This window comes from Carassius auratus, chromosome 1, assembly GCF_003368295.1.
Source record: "Carassius auratus strain Wakin chromosome 1, ASM336829v1, whole genome shotgun sequence".
NCBI classification, from domain to species: Eukaryota; Metazoa; Chordata; class Actinopteri; order Cypriniformes; family Cyprinidae; genus Carassius; species Carassius auratus.
In genome coordinates, this window is record NC_039243.1 from 31,990,517 (window position 1) to 32,005,704 (window position 15,188).

Here is a 15,188-nt window from a genome sequence, read left to right on the forward strand (position 1 = left end):
TGAATGAAGCCTGCTATATTTGGGACAACAGTCGCGACCTTAAATTGCTTGCACAAAAATTAGTTTGTTCATTTAAACCGTTATGCGCAGAGAACGTGAGGGTGAGAGAGTGTGAGGTCTGCAGTCTTGGACATTAGTTGATTTCCCTTGTTTTTGTGTAGTAATACGTTGTCATATATGTTTAAACTTAAGTAGACTACCTATACAAGTAGTTATGTCTCTTTGTATTATTTTGGCCTGTTATTGACGTAATGCGCGTCATTGACAACATGCGCAACCAGATGTTTGAATAGTTCGAATATTTGTGTGTTTTTTAGAGGGAATATCATTTTTGAGCAATTTTGACAGCCCTAGTGTGTGTGTATGTGTGTGCGAGAGTGTGTGTGAGCGAGTGTGTAAGTGTGAGAGAATGTGTGTGTGTGTGTGTGTGTGTGCTTGTGTGTTTGTGTATGTGTGCGCTTGTGTGTGTGTATATGAGTGAGTGAGTGAGTGAGAGAGAGAGAGAGAGAGAGTGTGTGTGTGTGAGCTTGTTTATGTGGTTAATGAGGACACAAATTTGTATAATGACATGGGTATGACACAGGTAATAACAATGAGGAGGTGGTTTATGAGGAATTTTTAGTGTCCCATAATTCAAAACGCTTATAAATCATACAGAATGAGTTATTTTGAAAATCCAAAATTGCACAAAGTTTCCTGTGAGGGTTAGGGTTAGGTGTAGGGTTGGTGAAGGGCCATAGAATATACAGTTTTGTACAGAATAAAAACCATTACACCTATGGAGAGTCTCCATAAACCACATCTACCAACGTGTGTGTGTGTGTGTGTGTGTGTGTGTCACTCACCACCTGCATGGCGGAGCTGCGTGGTGGGTGTGGCTCGATCAGCAGTTGGCAGGGGGTCTGTCCAAAACTTCTGATTTGAGCCTCCACAGCCTGAGGAGGACAGAGAGTCGGGGTTATGATGGTTTAGTGGAACTAATGAAGAGATACAGGACTATAAACATCACCTTCAGACAGAGGATAACTAGCCCTGGACAGTATCAGCTCATACAGACTCAAAGAGAGAGAGTGTGTGTGTGGTGTGTGTAAAGAATTATGAAAGAAAAGCGGTGGGAATAATTGGGAAAAGGCTATCAAGCAACTGAATTTATGTGCACTTCCACCCTCTCTCTTTTTCCCACTTTGCTCAGACTGCACTTCTTTCCATCAATCCTTTCCGTCTGTTTCTAACTCTTCTTCTGCTCTTCATCTCTCTTTCTTCATCCTGCTCTCCCTGCTTTTGATCTCGTTCGGCCCACTCTGCTGGTAACAATAGACTGCACCACACAAACTCTTCTTTATATAGTGTAAATCCACTAGTGATCTCATTAGAGGCATTGATGAAACACAGATGACAGGACTACTGTGTCTGGAAATACCATTCTGAAGAAGCGGGGTTCAGAAGAGGCCACGCAAGGGAAGACACCTCGTTTCAATTATATGATCGGTTGATTTCTGCTCAAAAGCAATGGAATTTGACACTCTGTGTGGCATCAAGTCTTCATTTCTGGACCAAGTCTTTGGGTGTTTGACAAAACCACATTACGTCAGCTATTCAGTATGAGATCTTTCAGTGTTTCTCAGTCAGATCGTTATTTATGTAGGACATTTACTTCAATAATGTAGGTTCATAGACTTCAGAAAGAGTAGATGGCATGTGAATTTGGGAAACAAACACAAGCATGTGAGGGATAAAGGTACAGTCCTTTTTTTTTTTTGTGCACAAAGCTCTCAATTGTTCAGGCAATGAAGATAAATACAGTGGGGTCCAACAGTCTACACAAAAGATCATCAGGGATCAGGAAAAAAACGAAACATGAACGAAAAGTGTTAAATTAAAGAAATAAAATACAGTAATTCAAAATTTCAAAATGTAAAAACAAAGCAATTAATATATATATATATATATATATATATATATATATATATATATATATATATATATATATGTGTGTGTGAATGTGCATAAATTAAATAAATTAAAAATAAATTAAAAATAAATTAAATTAAAAATTAAATAAATTAAAAATAAATTAAAAATAAAATAGAAAAAGTTCATCAGAGATCAGAAAAAGAAAAAGTTTTAAATTAAATAAAATACAGTAATTCAAAATTTCAAAAAGTAAAAACAAAGCAATTAAATATAACATATATTATACATATATATATATGTGTGTATAAAATAAAATTTATTACATAAAAAAAAATAAAAAACATTACAAATAAAATAAAATAAAATAGGTGATTCTTTGTCTTCGTCCACAATATACTTAAATTCACTGAATCACGTAAGATGCTTTCTGGAATATTGTGAAATTGTGTTGGATAACATGTATTATAAACAGGGTGAAGGTTGAGCGTGTCACATTGGGACGGTTTTTAAGCTAATATGTGGATGCATCGTGCAGGCACCTGTCCCATGTTCATTAAATCGTCTCCTGACATTTACTACCAGAGTAGAACGAGGCAGTTCTCAGGTCACAGCGCCCAGCCAATGAGGAGAGAAGGTTATACGGGCACAAGCCGTTTATTTCTATGCAAGAGGTGCCAATCTCTTTAAGAGCACTAGTGCGTATCTGATGAGTTCTCTTTACATTCTACACATTTAAATGATAGAAATACTCCGTATGCATGCACATGCACGCACACACACACACACACACACACACAGTCATGCTCCATGAGTCTCCTGATTTACTCTAACCCTTGACAAGGTAATTTAGCTGTACAACAAGCTGTGACCAAATTTTCTCATTCTGCATAATGAGGTCCCAATGAATACTTAAAAAAGAGGTTTTGGGGGAAAGGTTTCTCTTTAAACTTAAGTCTTTTAAAGGTCAGATTAGTATCAGACTTGAGTAAAAGTGGGCTTGACTGGAGGAACAGGACTGTGTATGTGTGCGTGCGCTTATTTCATGTGCAAAGGGAACCCTTTGTGCTTGTCATGTTTTTTTTTTTTGTGGTGTCAGGGCAAAGACAGGAAGTAATCATCGTCTGAGTAAACATGGCCCAGTCTCCTGAGTGACCCTAATCTGCCATGAGACGTTCCACACGCCCTGTTCCCAACACACACACACATACAGATGCAAAAAACCCAAACTCAGCTGCTCAGACGGACAAGATCCAGTCCTGCCCAAACCAGACCTGATAAACAAGATGCAAAACTAAGACTAAAAGCAGAAGCCAGCAGTGAGAAGATCCAGAGCTGGTGCCAAACCTGCTGTTTCCACTCAAACTTACACACATGCTGCTCTAAGAGCCACGCTAAACTACACCCTCTGCGTTTATTTTTCTAATTTAACTCTACAAACCTGACCGTGACGTGCAATCATGCTCCAAAACTGACTTTTCTTTCACTTCATCCGTTCTCCTAAACCTTGGTGACGTCTGTACATGAGATAACTCATGCAATTTTTATTTGATTACTGACTGACTGACTTCCTATGAAAACATTTTAAAGCTTGAAAGTTCCAGTGCAATGTATCTTTTGTGTTCCGTCGAATAAAGAAAGTCATACAGTTATGTAATTACATGCAAAGTATAAATGCATAATAAAAAGAATAAAAAAACAGCATGAAAGAGCTAAAATATTGCACAAAAACTGTATGCATATTCAACATTCAAGGACTATGGTGCTCGCTCTTTTCTCTTACGCCTCAGATCCTGTCAAACGTTTTTGTTTTTCTCATGCATGTTTATTACAGTTTGATTGCAGACACGGTCATGTGAATTTATCGATCGTCTAATGGCCTGTGAATGGTGGAGTGGCAGTGAGGCGTGAGAAATCCCATTTAACCTCTTCTTATTAAACAGGAAGTGTGCGGGATAATGGGCTGAACTGGAGAGATGAACAGAGCAGATAGGCAATGAATCTGCATCAGATAGAGGGATGAAGAAATAGATGAAAGAAAGGAAGCATGCAGTGAAGGAAGGAAAGACCTAGATGGGTCTCTCACACACACACACACACACACATCTTCAGAAATCATGAAAATATACTGATTATTATTAATGTTGAAAATAGTTGTGCTGCTTAATATTTTTGTGGAACACGTGATATACTTTTCGGTTTTTACTTTTATTTAGCAAGCATGCATTAAAATCAAAAATGCAAAAAATCATGTGTATTGTGGTTTAAGCATTATAATACTAATGCTTAAAAACTACTAATACACTAAGACAAACTGATTTCAACATTGATAAGAGTAAGAATCATTATTTATAATAAAGCAGTAAATAATCATACAATAATGATTTCTGAAGATCATGTGACACTGGAATGATGCTGGAAATACAGCGGAGCATCACAGAAATAAATTACACTTTAATAGATATTCACATAGAAAACAGATGTTTTAATTACTCAAAAATATTTACATTTTTTCTGTATTTTTAAATCAAATAAATCCAGCTTTGGTGAGGAGTAGAGGCTTCTGAAACATTGAAAACGTGGTAATTATTCCAAAGGTTTGCCCTGTAGCGTCCGTGTAAGAGAGCGAAACACACTCACCTCTCTGAGCATGGGGTCAGATATGGAGCTGAGGTTGACCGCTCCTTCATAAGTCAGGTAATAGAAGACATTGAGAGCTCTGACGGCCTCAGGTCCCTGCTGCTTGTATCCGAATATCAGATCGATCCACTGATGCAGCTGACAGGACACAAACTCACTCTCCAGAGCCTATAAAACACACAAGATAACACGTATGTCACACAGAAAACAAACCACCCAGCCCAGAGATGCAAGCTCAGTTGAAGGTAGTTAGAAAATAAGACACATGGCATGTCTGCTTGTAATAGATTTGTTTTTTTTTTAGTTTTTTTGCACATGCACAACAACTCAGAGAATGCATGAGCAACACGATCTGTCAAAATGTGCTTTCAACAGTCACAAACGACACAATACACCCAAATTACAAGCTAATGCTTCTAAGACCGAACCACTGGAGCAACACAGATCGTATAACATGAGCAGGACCAGATATCTTTGCTCCTTTGTTTAGTCTCATCTCTGCATCTGAGAGAGTTGTTGTTTCCGGAGCTATGATTGTTCTTCAATGAAACGCAAGCTGTTTCTCTCTTCATTAGATGTCAGCGGAGGGCCTCTGTTTATGACTGCTCATAAAAAACAGCGATTGTGTTAATTAGCTCAAAGCTGTGTGGGCACAAAGGCCTCTAAACGAGGCCAAATGAGTTTGAGAAGAGCTTTGATTGTCATTGCTGTCTTGTGTCACATTAATTTCGAGACAAACATTAGGCGCTGCACTTAAACGGCAATTTATATCATTTAAATGCTTATTGGAAAGGTCTTAGCATCATTCATTTAAATGTGAATTCGCTGACAGCTAATTCAGCTTCATTTGCACACCATGCTCTCTTAATTAGAACTTTAAATCAGAGAGATGTGGTATCTGCAACAGGTTTGACAGCAAACTATTACTAATTTTATGAGTGGTATTATAAGTAACAGATGCAAGGCAAATATTTCAGAGATAAAACTGAGTTTTGCATGGTTACATATTAATAAAATATCTCTTTGGAATTAAATATTCAGTTTTTTACACACAATGCATGCTGTGGAAATTCACACAAATATAAAATAGACATTGTTGCTTACAAAAACAAAAAAGCAACAACAACAAAAAATCTAATTTAAATACCATCTGTTAAAATATTGAAAATGTTATTAATTCTTTAATATTTTTCTTTGATTGATTTATTAACAACACGCAGGATTTATTACAAGCTCTTGAATAAAGCATGCAGATTTATTCCACTAAATTTATTTGTCTACACCAATTTTATTAAAAAGAACCTGTTCCTCCGAGTTTATTATGTGGATAGATTGACCCCGTGTTGTTTCATGTCGTGTCTGTTTCCAAACTTAATGCAGAAGCTGATGGGCATTTAATGTGGGCCGCAATCTTGTGTCAATCAGAGGGGGGCAATGTTATTGAACACGAACTCTCCAGAGGACGGCCTTTATGTTAATCAAGGAGCGGTAAGATCAGGAATGAGATGGGAGGCAGAGAGCGTGAGGTAGGGTCTCCTGAGACAGGGGTGTCACTCTGAACCCATCAGAAGACGAGCGGGAGATGTGTTACATTAGATTCCTTTTTAAAAAAGACTGTATGCGTGTATACATACAAAGAAAAGTTAAGATGTTTGATATGACAGACTTACATCTGTCTACATCTTTAAAGACTATTGCTCAGATATGTGATGTCTCTTAAAACAGAATAAAAAAAAATAAAAAAAAACTGATTGACCAGTTTACAAAATAAAAGCACAGAAGCAAAAATTATTTTAATCTTACATCTGTTTACATCACTCATAAATGTGACTTTTCTTACAAAAAACTCAAGTAAAAATAAATAAAAAATCAACTTGCATCTGTCCAAATCTTTATAGACTATTGCTTTAAATGTGACATCTCTTACGAAAAACAAAAAAAGTTTTTTTTTTTTTTTTTTACTTATTGACTAGATAAAACATTTAATTATTTTAAAGATTTCTTTTGGGTAGGGAAAAAGAGAACCAATAAACATCTGAAAATTCTGTCATAATTAACTAATTCGGATGCAATTTCAAATATGCATGTATCTTTTTGTAAAATACACATGTAGAAATATTGTTTATTCAGTAATTGCTATTCAGATTTATCATTCAGAACTGGCCATATAATGACAAAGAAAACCTAGCAGCATCATAAAACTCAAAAAATATATTCGGAGGATATGAATATAATCACCGGATGACAGTTTTTCACTATTGATCATAAAATATAGTAACGCATAATCCTTTTATCATATTTTTATAGTGGTTTGACATTTATGGCGAGTATGAATTATTGTGTGATTCTTTGTAAATACTTCTACATTTGTGTTGACAAGAAAAGCATATGGGTCTAGAATGACATGAGAGTTTGCAAATATATATATATATATATATATATTTTTTTTTTTTTTTTTTTTTTTTTTTTCAGGGGGTGAACCATTCCTGTAAATTCATGTGTATGTACAAAAGAGGCCCAGGAGTGTGTAAGATGCAGCTCATTAAGATCGCTCATATCTGGAGAGCGTTATTGATGTGCCAATTAGTGGAGGCAGTATGTCCCATGAAATCCATTGGGAATCATCAGCATTTTGGAAATATGTGTCTCATGAGCTTTCACAGCTGCTTGATCAAAAAATGCATTTAATTTTATTTCAGCACTGCTTTTGTAAAATAAAATAAAAACTATAAATGCAACTATGAATAACACTGAGCATGCTGAAAACAAAATGCATCTGGGGGAAAAGAAATAGGAAATATATTAGGGGAATATGAAAACATGATACGCTAATGATGCTTTCAAACATGTTTTTTTTACGGGATGGGTCTCTCTGAGCTCTTTATGACTTTCATTGACCATAGCCCTTTAAAAGCATTTTAAGGATCAAGTTCAAGGGTGACAGTGCCAGAGAGAGAGAGAGAGAGAGAGAGAGTGTGTGTGTGTGTGTGTGTGTGTGTGTCCACGGCACACAAAGAATGATTGGAATAGATGCTGATTAACTTCTACTCTGAGCTCTTTCAGTCTATAGAGATTGATTGATCAGGTAATAATGTGGTAATGTTTATTCCAACAATGGTAACCATTTACAATAATGTTTAATTTGCATTAGTCAATGCTTGGTGTTTTATAAACTAACAATGAACGGCATGTTTGCAGCATTTATTCATAAATGTAATGTATATTTATAAAACATCTTTATATGCTAAAACAATTAATTACTTTGTTACCACTTCTGCTTATGAAAATGAACGCTCTTTTAAACGTTTAACTACAGTCTTTGACTAAAACAGAGTAAAGCGCCAGGTAGCTGTAGAGTGTAATGACCTTTCCTGTTTCCAATGTGATGCATCATAACCCTAGAAAAGCCCAGGCCCACATCATTCATGAGTATATCATCCAAGGTGACCCTGAGAGACAGGCCTATGAGTTGCATCCATGCTGAAAATTAATTTCTCCATTTATTCACAGAGCATGCTTGAGTGGACATCTGTGAAGGAGAAAATCAAGGCTATGATGCATTTCTTCCTATCCCACAACAAACAAGCGTGCACACATGCACATCAACAGACTGGAGAGAGAAACTTCTGGAGTGAGCGGAGCGTGTCAGCTGCAGTGGATCACAGTATTCACACCGACCCACTGACAACTTTTCTACCTATTTTTCTGAGAGTGTATATTACATCAGGAATTGTCATAAAAGCTCTCATGAAAAAACACGTGAGTTTACTATCAGAGGCTGAAATGGGAAGAGAAACAAACTGTGTAAAGAGGAGGGCAGATTCTACAATATATTTATTTTCATGCTATTTTTGTGAAACATTAGTTTGAAAGTGTCATTTAGCGAACACTTTGATTCAACGCGACTAACAGTAAACATAAACAATTTATGCTTCATTAGAAACATAAAAACTTAAGTCTGTCATGTGTTATGCTGGTGATGAGTCATGAGCTGCCTTTCACTTTCTAAGTGGACCATTGATTTTTATTACCATGTATTTGAGTTTTTTTATACTATCATAGATATATTAACTCTTTCCCTGTCAGCATTTTGGTGGTTTTCACTCAAATTTGATGGACTCCAATATAAATAAATAACATTTAATTTTTAGGTTTATATTTTAAATGTATGAAAAACTTTATAAAAAAAAAAAAAAAAAAAAAAATAAAAAAAAAAAACATTTTTGCAAAAAACTAACAGCACCATGTCAAGGCAAGTCATTTTTGAGTGTATTTTCACTCAACTTAAAATGACACTTTCTGTGTTACAGTGTGTCATGGATCCTCATTACATGTTATAGCACAAAATACACATGAATGAACGCCAGAAGGTATCTTGTTTCAACCGCAGAAAGACGTCAATACACACCATTTTTGTTGATGATGAATGAGCATTTGAAATATCAAACAAGATCCATTTTCATCTCAAGTAAGATCAAAAACTAAGTTGTAAATGGCATTAAACCTGGTTGCACCACAGTATTGTGTCCTGCTTTTTGGTTTTGGTTCATGTCAAAGACTTTTTCATCACCAGTTTCATTCAATCCTTTGTTTAATATGATAATAGCCATTTCTTGAGCAGTAAATCATCATATTATTCTGATTTCTGAAGGATCATGTGACACTGAAGACTGGAGGAATGATGCTGAAAATACAGCTTTGATCACTGCATTTTATTAAGTATATATTTTTTAAACAAAGTACTATTAAATTAATAACATTTCAAAATATTACTGTTTCACTTAATTTTTGATCAAATCAATGCAGCCTTGATGAGCATAATAAGATTTTTTGTATAGATTTGTTTAAGATATTTTGCATTGCACAACGTGTGTGTGTGTGTGTATGGCACTTTCCAGTAAGCATCCATGTCTGTAAATTAGCAAAATACACAAATATTAACCCTTTTCTCTCACTCTATTGGTGCATCATCCTCCCAGTCAACACTTGATAATCAAGTACTGATATGTTAGTGTGTTCGACAGCATCAGTGGTCCTCTAGACTGAAACCATCTCCCTCACAATGTTCAAAGATCTTTTAGAGCCCAGGGTTAATGCACGGTTAAGTCTACAATCACCTGCCGTCGCTGCGGTCATATCTGGGTGAATATGTGATGAAGGATGAGTCCTGTATTGTGGGATGTTGTTCAGCATGACAGTGGCCAGATCTGACGTGTTATCTGGAGGATGGGATCGAGTTCTTAACCTCTCCCTCGACCCTGTGATAAAAACAACGAGTGCTGCTGATGTGAGTGTGGCGTGACATCAGAAAGGGAGGGAGCGAGAAATGTGTTTATTTCAGCAGGGGGCTGTTTAAAATACCCACTTAATCCAACACACATCCTTAAACGTATGTATTTACAATGCTCATGAATCCTGCTCTGTGTGAGCACCTTTTAGCACAACAGGACTCGGGCAGAAGATGGAGAAGTGATGTAGCAATTAAAAAAGTGAATTTGGGAAACCTTTTGAAAACATGCATTTTTTTTTCCTGTTTGGAGGTAAAAAAATAAGGTGCACTCTGTGTTTCAGTTTGTTACATAAGTTGATAAGCCAGTACCCTTGGATCGATACTGACAACATGCAAAAGTAAAAAAAAAAAAAAAAAAAAAAAAATTTATATATATATATACATTTTTTTTTTTTTTTTTTTGCTATTAGCATTCACCGAAAATTTCACATAATTCTAAATGACTACTTAGTGGTGCCACCAATAGGCCTGTCGCGATAGTCGATAAATCAACTGATTGCACGATTTAAAAAAAATGAGCTTGCTAATATTTTTTTCCATTTTTATTTAAATAATGTAGTATGTCATGTCATGATGTGGGGTTAGTCTGGAGTGCAGAGAAAACACTCAAACATGAAAAGTGCATGAACCAATGACTACACATAAGCCAGTTTAGTGAATAAATGGGTGAATTAAATAACGAATTAAATATATCACTACATTTTTGGGTTTGTTTGTTTTAGTTTATTTAATTTGCATTAATGGATTGCATTCATGGCGCTTCTAAAAGGCTGAAAAAAGTAATTAAAAAGCCTTGTAAAACGGTTTCGGAAAAAATGAATTACATTTATTTCTAACATTTATATCTGGTCTGTTCTCATCTCATAATTAGACAACAGGCTGCTCAAAACAGTAAATGCAGTTAAAAATCTATTTGTTTTTTTCCCCCAGATACAATACAGCTCATCAGTTTTTTAAACCTTTTAAGAGACTTGATACAGCAAGTTATTATTAAGGTTCTTATGTTCAAAGAGATTATTCTGCTCTTTTGAGGATACACAGAAGCTGTGAACACATGGTGAGTTCTGTAATGTCTGCAAGCACGCATTTAGCATGACTGGTGCAGATTGCAATTTAATTAGCTGTTAATCATCTATAGAACATAAATGACCATGTGTGTGCATCATGCTGTTTTCTGGCCATTAGTGACAGATGAGCTGAAGAGTGTAGCAGGCCATTAGCTCTAGTGTCCTCATTACAGATTGTAGAAGAGTAGAACAGCTGACATCCCTTAATGCCAGCTATAAGTCATCAGCGGTGCTCATGCCCACTTTACACACACACACACACACACACACACACACACACACACACACACACACAGAGACAGGGCACATTTAAGAGATCCGAGAAGTAATTGAATTATGTTAAGATGAACTGAAAAGTCTAATTACTGGAAAAGAGGACGAAACCTGTGGCTATGCTTGCGTTTATAGACACCAGCTGAACACAGACGAACTTCATGACTTCACACTGTTCAATCATTATTTAGTACTACACACTCAAACAAAAGCTCAAGCGTAATTCACAAGTTCAGTAATATAGAGTTAGGTCAGTAGTTCCACTGCACATTAATAACCAGTGTTGGAGAAAGTTACTTTTAAAAGTAATGCAGTACAATATCGTGTTACCTCCTAAAAAAGTAACTAATTATGTTACTTAGTTACTTTTTATGGAAAGTAATGCATTACATTACTTTTGCGGTACTTTTTCTAATCTGCCTTGGCCCGATTTTCCTCTCTTCAGAAACAAAACATAACAAAAAACTCAAATGTTATATTTATTTAAAGTTATTTTTGTTTAATATTATGGCATTTTTGCTCCTCTTGTAGGGTGTTACATACTCCTATGAGTGACATACACAAAAATAATGACTTATAACGCATAATTATTTTCTAAAGAAGTCAAAAGGTAGGTATCGTTTGATAGAAAACCTTTGGATTTTTAGGAAAATAAAAAAAAGTCTTTACGTTTGTAAAATCTAGTGCAGAGAAATATATGATAAAAGTGTAAGAAAAAATTGTGCCCAGAAGGGAAATTTTACATATCTGTCTTATTTGACATACAAATTATTTTTAAGTGAAAAATGTGTTAGCTGTATGTGAATTAAATTTCATTTTGATAGCATGACGTAATCAAAAGTTACAACATTTGGAGCCAAGGTAGCATTTTTCTTAGCCATTGATAGTTTTGAAATAGATGTTTTTGCATGCATTTCTGCACATACAAATCCAGAAGAGAAGCAAACTGAACAATAATTTGCTAATGCATAGAAGTCCCTCTCTTTTGGACACTGACAGCTCGCTTGAGGAAACAGATGCATGTTTTTACTCATTTGCATTTTTTTCTTAACCATAACTGCTCCCATGAGCCCTTGCAGTTCTTGGGTAACACTAGGGCTGCACGATTCTGGATAAATTGAGAATCACAATTTTTTGATCTCATATAGAGATCACGATTCTCCTACGATTCTTTATTATTATTATTACTATTAACATTATCATTATCACAAGTATATAAATTAATTATTTTATTTTGCAAGGATTCTTTAAATTGATCAAGTGTGACAAAGACATTTATAACAAAATATTTCTATTACACACAATTATTGTTCTTCTGAACTTTCTATCAAAGAAACCTGAAAAAAATCTACTCATCTGTTTTCAACATAATAATAATAATAATAATAATAATAATAATAATAATAATAATAATGTTTTTTTTGAACGGCAAAACAGCATATTAGAATGATTTCTGAAGATCATGTGACACTGAAGACTGGAGTAATGATGCTGAAAATACAGCTGCACACCACAGAAATAAATTACATTTTAAAATACATTCAAGTGAAAGCAGTTATTTTAAATGGTAAAAATATTTCAAAACTTTACTGTTTTTGCTGTACTTTGGATCAGATAATATAGTTTGGTGAGCAGAAGAGACTTTAAAAAAACATTACACATCTTATGGTTCAAAAACTTTTGACTAGTAGTGTATATATAATATATTTAAAACCCCAGTTTTTTTAATATTAGAATGATGAAAAAGTTGTTTAGATCACTGATTCAACGACTCACTCATAAACCTACTACACTTGTTTCATTTCTGGATGAATCAGCGTTTTTGAACGATTCTCTTGAATGAAAAATTAATTCATTGACAAATAAATTAAGACACTTGTCGCCACCTATTGGTGAAACAATGCAATCGACACAAACGTTATTTAAAGCGCAGTACTTTCAAAAGGGGATTTGTTATATTTTGATCGCTGCCATATAGACATCAATGTTTATATTTAAACTATAAACTTTATCCCAGTATTTCTGTGATAATATAAATGACTGTAAGACAGATATAATACTGTGTAGTTGAAAAGACTGTTTGTGAAGATGTTTCTTAACCAAACATGGTAAGCTCTCTGTGTCAGCGGCAGTGCGCGCACGGATTTGAATGATCCGGTAAGACTTTGTCAAAGGTTTAACAGACTCGGGGAATCGTCGTCTTTTAGAAATGAGATCGAGAGGGTGTCTGAATCGAGATCGCGATCTTTTAACGATTAATCGTGCAGCTCTAGGTAACACACACATTATTTCACCAAAATAATAATAATAAAGTGAGTAAGTGGTCTTATTCACAATAACCCCCACAGCTGTCTCTCCAAAAACTGACTTGCTATTATCATGATGACAAAGCAATAAAATATCAAGACAATATCAGCTTAAAATATCCTAAAAATATGAAAGCAATCAATGCATCTGGGACTACTACTTTCCTATAGCATGTGCACACACCAAAGAGCAACCACACACACAGACTTAGTGAAAGTGTGTGAATGTCTGCGTGCATGTCAGAAGAGTTTGTGTGTGTGTGTGTGTGTGTGTTTCCGACTTATATCAGAATTGTATTTATCAGCATAAAACAGGTCACAGTGTTAGCATACACACACACACATTCACACGAATAGATACAAAGAGCCAGACACGCTAACCAGAGCCACTCGCAATCAGCACTTCAGCAATTTCATAAGCGAGATAAAGAAAGATGTGGAGAGAGAGAGAGAGAGGGAAAGAAAAGGGATGGAGACTCCGAGAGTGAACATACGAGTCGGTTGATGCGAACGAACTCCTCAGGACTCTTGGCCCAGGGGGGCAGCTCCACATCTGACACCACCGTCCCATCATCCATCACTCCCAGGTTGTAGTTATTGGAGTTAACAAACATCTCAGGGAGGTAATAGAACTCAGGGATCAGCTCCTGTGAGAGAGACAGGAAAAAGGGCTTTTTAACGACACATTTCACATTATTAACTAATGAAATAATTATATAAGGGCTGACAATCAATTTAAATATTCAATCTTAACTAATCTCAGTTTTTTTTTGGGGGGGGGGGGGGGTGCCTGATGTGTAAAACAAATGGGTTCCTTTTTAAAGAAAGAAAACAAAATCACATGTATCTATGAAAAATATGTGTATAGAAAAATCTAAACATACTACGCAAACAGATATCACAAATACATTAAAAATCACTTAGACTCAAATGCTGAAATCACATTTGCCAATTATGGATACATTTATGAATTTATGAATAAATTGCATCCATTAAGACATATGATTTTTTTTTAATTAGATATATTCGACAATCAAAAATAATTATTCAACGACATGTTGTTTTAACGGTAAAGCATTTTTTTCCCATTCCTGTAATGCAATCTAACCTATACACTCGAAATACCTGTATTCCTATAAAAGAGTATACCTGCTTACTGAAATCTGCTCTGGTCAAGCTCATGCACTTACACTATTAATTATAGCTTGGATTTGGATTTTTAACTACAAGAAACAAAGAGTTGAATTTCTTTCAATTAAGAGGAAAACAACTTTGGGTCTAAACGTACAAAATTAGCCATCAAATTTAAAGTGTTAACTTGTACTTGGTATTGGCCTGAATTCCTGTTTCAGTCCATCCAAACTTTCATCAGACTCTGTGCATTTTATTATATTTTACACCTATTAATTTACACACACTCTCAATGGAAGTGTTAAGTTAGTCCTAGGAGGAAAATCATTTGGGAAAAAACTATCTATCGATGTGCGAATCTGTCACTCAATCTGTAGTCATAAACCAACTACAATAGTTTTCTGTGATAGCATGCAAAGTTGCAAAATCTAATGCAAAATTTAATAAAAACAACATGGTTTCTATATAGAACATTTGTCTAAATTTAAACATCCATATAAAAATAAAACTGTGCATATTTAATGTAACATAGGACTCCAATTTAATATATGTGTATTGTGTGCAGTCCGA

The 15,188-nt window shown here is 35.1% G+C and overlaps 1 protein-coding gene across 10 annotated transcripts in view; it reads right to left on the minus strand.

The window, feature by feature from the left end:
- LOC113107804 (lipopolysaccharide-responsive and beige-like anchor protein) overlaps window positions 1-15,188 on the minus strand; it is a 158,216-nt gene that overhangs the window by 12,860 nt on the left and 130,168 nt on the right. For all 10 annotated transcript variants that reach the window (XM_026270548.1, XM_026270538.1, XM_026270606.1 and 7 more), the window contains 3 exons: window positions 13,982-14,134; window positions 4,552-4,719; window positions 846-935 (listed from right to left, as the gene is read on the minus strand). In XM_026270548.1, the coding sequence (XP_026126333.1) occupies window positions 846-935; window positions 4,552-4,719; window positions 13,982-14,134 (411 nt within the window). The remainder of the gene's footprint in view (window positions 1-845; window positions 936-4,551; window positions 4,720-13,981; window positions 14,135-15,188) is intronic.